The 5000-nt window shown below is 24.1% G+C and overlaps 1 protein-coding gene across 3 annotated transcripts in view; it reads left to right on the top strand.

Moving 5' to 3' along the window:
* The window catches only part of LOC122261403 (glucoside xylosyltransferase 1), a 4231-nt gene extending 973 nt beyond the window's left edge, over positions 1–3258 (top strand). Inside the window, exons 1-3 of one of the 3 annotated variants that reach the window (XR_015191404.1) lie at positions 1–41; positions 510–767; positions 3161–3258. The exon at positions 1–41 is cut by the window's left edge and continues 973 nt beyond it. Coding sequence is in view for 1 of the 3 variants with exons in the window: in XM_043029019.2 (XP_042884953.1) it covers positions 1–41; positions 510–704 (236 nt within the window). In the remaining 2 variants the exon portion in view is untranslated. Of the gene's footprint in view, positions 42–509; positions 807–3123 lie in introns of those variants that run through there. The other 2 variants (XR_015191405.1, XM_043029019.2) reach the window with 2 other exon arrangements.
* The last annotated feature ends 1742 nt before the right edge of the window (positions 3259–5000 follow it).

Raw genomic sequence — 5000 nt, 5'->3', positions numbered from 1 at the left:
CTGATGCCACTTTCTACAGGCCCATCGACAGGAAATTTCTGGTAGGCTCGCTTTTTCATTTGTTCCTGGAACTTGATGTAAACTAGTACGAAAATCTTCACTGGTCAAAAGAGATATTCATCAAATATTTATTTTTTAAGTAGAATATGACTTCACTTATAGGAAAGAAGCATAAACATACTGAAATATATACATGTTTGCATACAGACTTATAAACATGAAACTAAGAAAACAATACTTAAGTCTATAATATATATATATTATATATATATATATATATATATATATATATTATATATAAAAATTATATATGTTTGTATATATATATATATATATGTATGTATATTATAAATATTCTTATATATATATTTATATATATATTATATACTATCTGTATGTATGTATAATAAACTACAATCTAATTCCTGGGGGGGGGCCGTATCATTTCCTATAGGCAAAACCAAAAAAAAAGATAATTATGATCCACAACACACAATCTGATCCCACAGGCGATATACGACAGTCTCCTGCACATGTCCCTGGCTGAAGACCCGCACCACCTGCTGGTCAAGATCAAGCGGAGACTCGATGTGTTAGACTCCCTGCACTTGAAGGATTACCTCTGCCACGACTATGCTATGTTTAATCATGCTGTAACCGTTGGCCTTTCTCGCCTTGTGAAGACAGGGCGGTGTAAGCATTAATTGCGAGCAGAACCGGTATACAGCAGATTCATTTTATTTCCTTGACACCTCAACACTTACAGGGTAATAGTCTTTTATTGATCAAGTTGCTTTAGAAATAATCATTGTGATATATATATATATATATATATATATATATATATATATATAATAATTTTAATATATTTATGGTATAAATTATACTTGTATGTGAGTGTATTTATTATATATATATATATTATATAATAGATTTATATAGTTATCTATATTTATTTATATTTATACATATACATATAAAACATACATACACTATATACATATATAGATATGCATAGATAGATAGATAAGATTTAGATATAGATATAAATTACATATATATAATATATTTATATATTATTATAGAAATTATATATATATATATATAATATTTTTTATTTTTCATGTATATTTATATATATATGTGTGTGTGTGTGTATACTTGTGTGTGTATATATATGTGTTTTTGCGTGGATCCCCCCCCCCCTCCCCCCCCCCCCCCCCCCCCCCCCATGTGTATAATTATATTCTATATATATATATATATATATTAGGATATATGATATATATATACTATTATTACATACTTAATTATATACATATATATATGCATAGATAGCATAGTTAGCATGGAGATCTTTATTTATATTAATTGATTTCTATATATGATGAATATATATCATATTTATTATATTTCATTTTGTTTGCATGGATGTATACTTGTGTATGGTATATTTTGGTTTATTGTTGTCTTATGTGTTCTATATAGTCATATTATAGTTGTAATAATATATTTATTGTATTTATAGGTGCATATAGATTAACTTATATATATACTAATATATATATATTTATATATTTATTTATTTATATTATATTTTTATCTGACTGATTTACAGCATATGGGTGTGTGTGTACATACATTATATTTATGCTTTGTGTTTATATATTTTTATATATATATATATATATATATATATTTTATTTATAGATTTATGTTTTATATATATTATATTTATATATATATAAATAGCGGTTTGTTTAGATATTTTATAATACTATCATTTTTATTTATATTATATATATCTATTTTATTATTATGCTGGTTGTTTACTATATTTTATATTTATAATATTATATTGATTTTGATTTATATATTTTTTTTTTTATATTGTCTTTTTTAGTATAGAGTTATATATACTATTTACTGTGCCGGGCCGTGTTGTGTGTGTGTGTGGGTGTGTGGGGTGTGTGTGTGTGTGGGTGTGTGTGTGTGGCTGCTTGTGTGTGTGATATGTTTATTATACTTTATTTTATATCAGACTGGTATAACCAGCATATGTTGTGTGTACATAATTCTTTGTGTATATATTATATATCTATATTTATAGATTTATATTATTTTATATATATATATAAATATAAATACATATTGTGTATGTATGTTTGTATGTATACTTATATTTATATATATCATTATTTGTTTGACTTTATATATATAAATATTGATATACTGCTGTTCTTTCTTATTTATCTATATTTCTATCGATCTATCACTATATATCTATATTTTTATTATTTTTTTTTATTTACTATTTTGTTTATATTTAGTTTTATATATTACATGTGTAATAAATATTACACACACACACTTCACACATTACAACACACACTCACACATCAAACAAAATCTCACACACACAACACACTCACACAACACCAAATATATATTTTATAGATATATATTTTATATATATATATATATATATATTTATTTTTGGATATATATAAATATATATATATATTCCTTTAAGATTTACTTTATATATATATATTCTATACTTTATATTTATACTATATATATATATATGTGTGTGTGTGTTAAGATATGTGTGTGGTGTGTGTTTGTGCGTGTGTTCAGTTGAGTTGTGTGTGTGTGTGTGTGTGTGTGGGTGTGGTGTACTGAATATGGGGTGTTGGGTCGTGTGGTGTGGGTGCTGTGTGTGTGTGTGTTATGGGTGTCTGTGTGTGTGTGTAGTGTATTTATGTACTATATTCTTTAATATATATAAGATTTTTTCTATATATTTATATATATATAAATATTTAATTTTGTTTTATTATATATTTATATATTTGTATATATATATATATTTATATAGTTTTATATACTGAGATATATATGCGTGTGTTGTGTCGTGTATATGTGTGATGTGTGTGTGTGGGTAGTGTGTGTGTGTGTACATAGTATATGTGTGTATATATATATAGTATTATATATATACTTTAATTATATTTATTTTTATTTATACACATCCTATTATATATTCTACTATACACATCGTGTTGTGTGAATGCGGTTCTGATATATATAACTTTAAATATATCTTTATATATCATTTAGCATTTCTTGACTTACGATCTTTGGACGCTTGCATCAGGTTCAGTTGAGGCCTTGGCTGGGACAATGTTTACAGATCCTGGGGAAGCAGGATGTGACGTCAGATGTAAACAAAGATGTCTGAACGCTCGTATATATGCGCAATAGATATATATTATATGAAGTTATTGGATATGTTGATAGGAATTAATGTATTGACTATAAATTCCATTCAATACACTACACCAGCACACACAGTTGCTGATGTCTTAATGTTTTGTGAGTGTGTAGATATGAAACTAATTTTCTTGTGTGGGTGTGTGCTCCAACACAACACACACAACACCACACAACAAACACACACACCCACAAACTCACACAACTTTTTATATAAATTTATATATATATATATATTATATATTTTATATATATATATATTATATCTATACTTTTATATAATTATTACATTATATATATACATCTAAATTATATCTAAATATATCTGTATATAATATATATATATATAGTATATATATATTTATATTTATCATTGCATATATATTATATCTATATACATTTATATATATTATATATATCTTATATATATAATATTATTTAGATATATATATGTGTAGTGGTGCGATCGGTGTGTGTGTGTGTGTGTGTGTGTGTAATATTATATATATATTTATTTTATATATATATTATAGAATATATATTATTATTCTTTATATTATTTATATAGAACATTATGAATATTATGTTACACACTTAAGCTGTATATCGGTCTCTGATTTTTTTTTATTTAGATATATTATAGTCTATATAAAAATATATATTTATTTTATATTTATAGTAATAATATATATGTATTATATATTTATCTATATATATGTATAATTTACATGTAGACACACACACACATCACCACCACACACACACACACACCACACACACTCACACCACACCACACACACACAACCACACTCACACCTCACACACACATACAACACCACACTCACACACAAACACACACACACACACACATCACACACACACTTAAAACAACATACCTTATATATATATATTATTTATATATTTTTATATATTATATATATTTATATAATATATTTATTATATATATAATACATTATACATATATTATACATATATATATTCTATTTATATATAATGATACTTATATATATATTAATCATTTTATATAGATATTATTATATTGTTTATATATATTATATATTATTATCAGAATGTTTTTATATATAATATATATATTTATATATATATATATTATAGATTTTATATACATATAAATATTTTATAAAGATATAAATAATAAAGATATATAGACATAATTTATGTGGTGTGTGTGGGGTGTGGGTTGTGTGTTACATATCTATCTATATATCTATATATATAATATATATATATTATACTTATATATATATATTTTTTTTATATATATATATTATATATTATATATAATATAAATATAGTTAGATATTTTATATATAGATTTTATATATATATATATATATATATATATACATATATACAATTTGTGTGAATGCGTTTTATCTATATACATATTCTAATTTCCATTTTAGCATTTCTTGACTTACGATCTTTGGACGCTTGCATCAGGTTCAGTTGAGGCCTTGGCTGGGACAATGTTTACAGATCCTGGGGAAGCAGGATGTGACGTCAGATGTAAACAAAGATGTCTGAACGCTCGTTTGTATCGCAAGAGAAATAAGAAATAAGTCTATTGGATGTGTTGTAGGAATTAAAATGATTGACAATAAATTCCATCAAAAACTAAGCAATGATAGTTGCTGATTTCCTAATGGTGAGTGAATAGATATGCACAAATAACTATATAT

The sequence above is a fragment of the Penaeus japonicus genome, unplaced genomic scaffold (genome assembly GCF_977035675.1).
Source record: "Penaeus japonicus unplaced genomic scaffold, GWHDUDI00000001_assembly GWHDUDI00000012, whole genome shotgun sequence".
In the NCBI taxonomy this organism is placed as follows: Eukaryota; Metazoa; Arthropoda; class Malacostraca; order Decapoda; family Penaeidae; genus Penaeus; species Penaeus japonicus.
The sequence above is the reverse complement of the archived record's forward strand: the minus strand, read 5'-3'. Positions and strand labels throughout refer to the sequence as shown.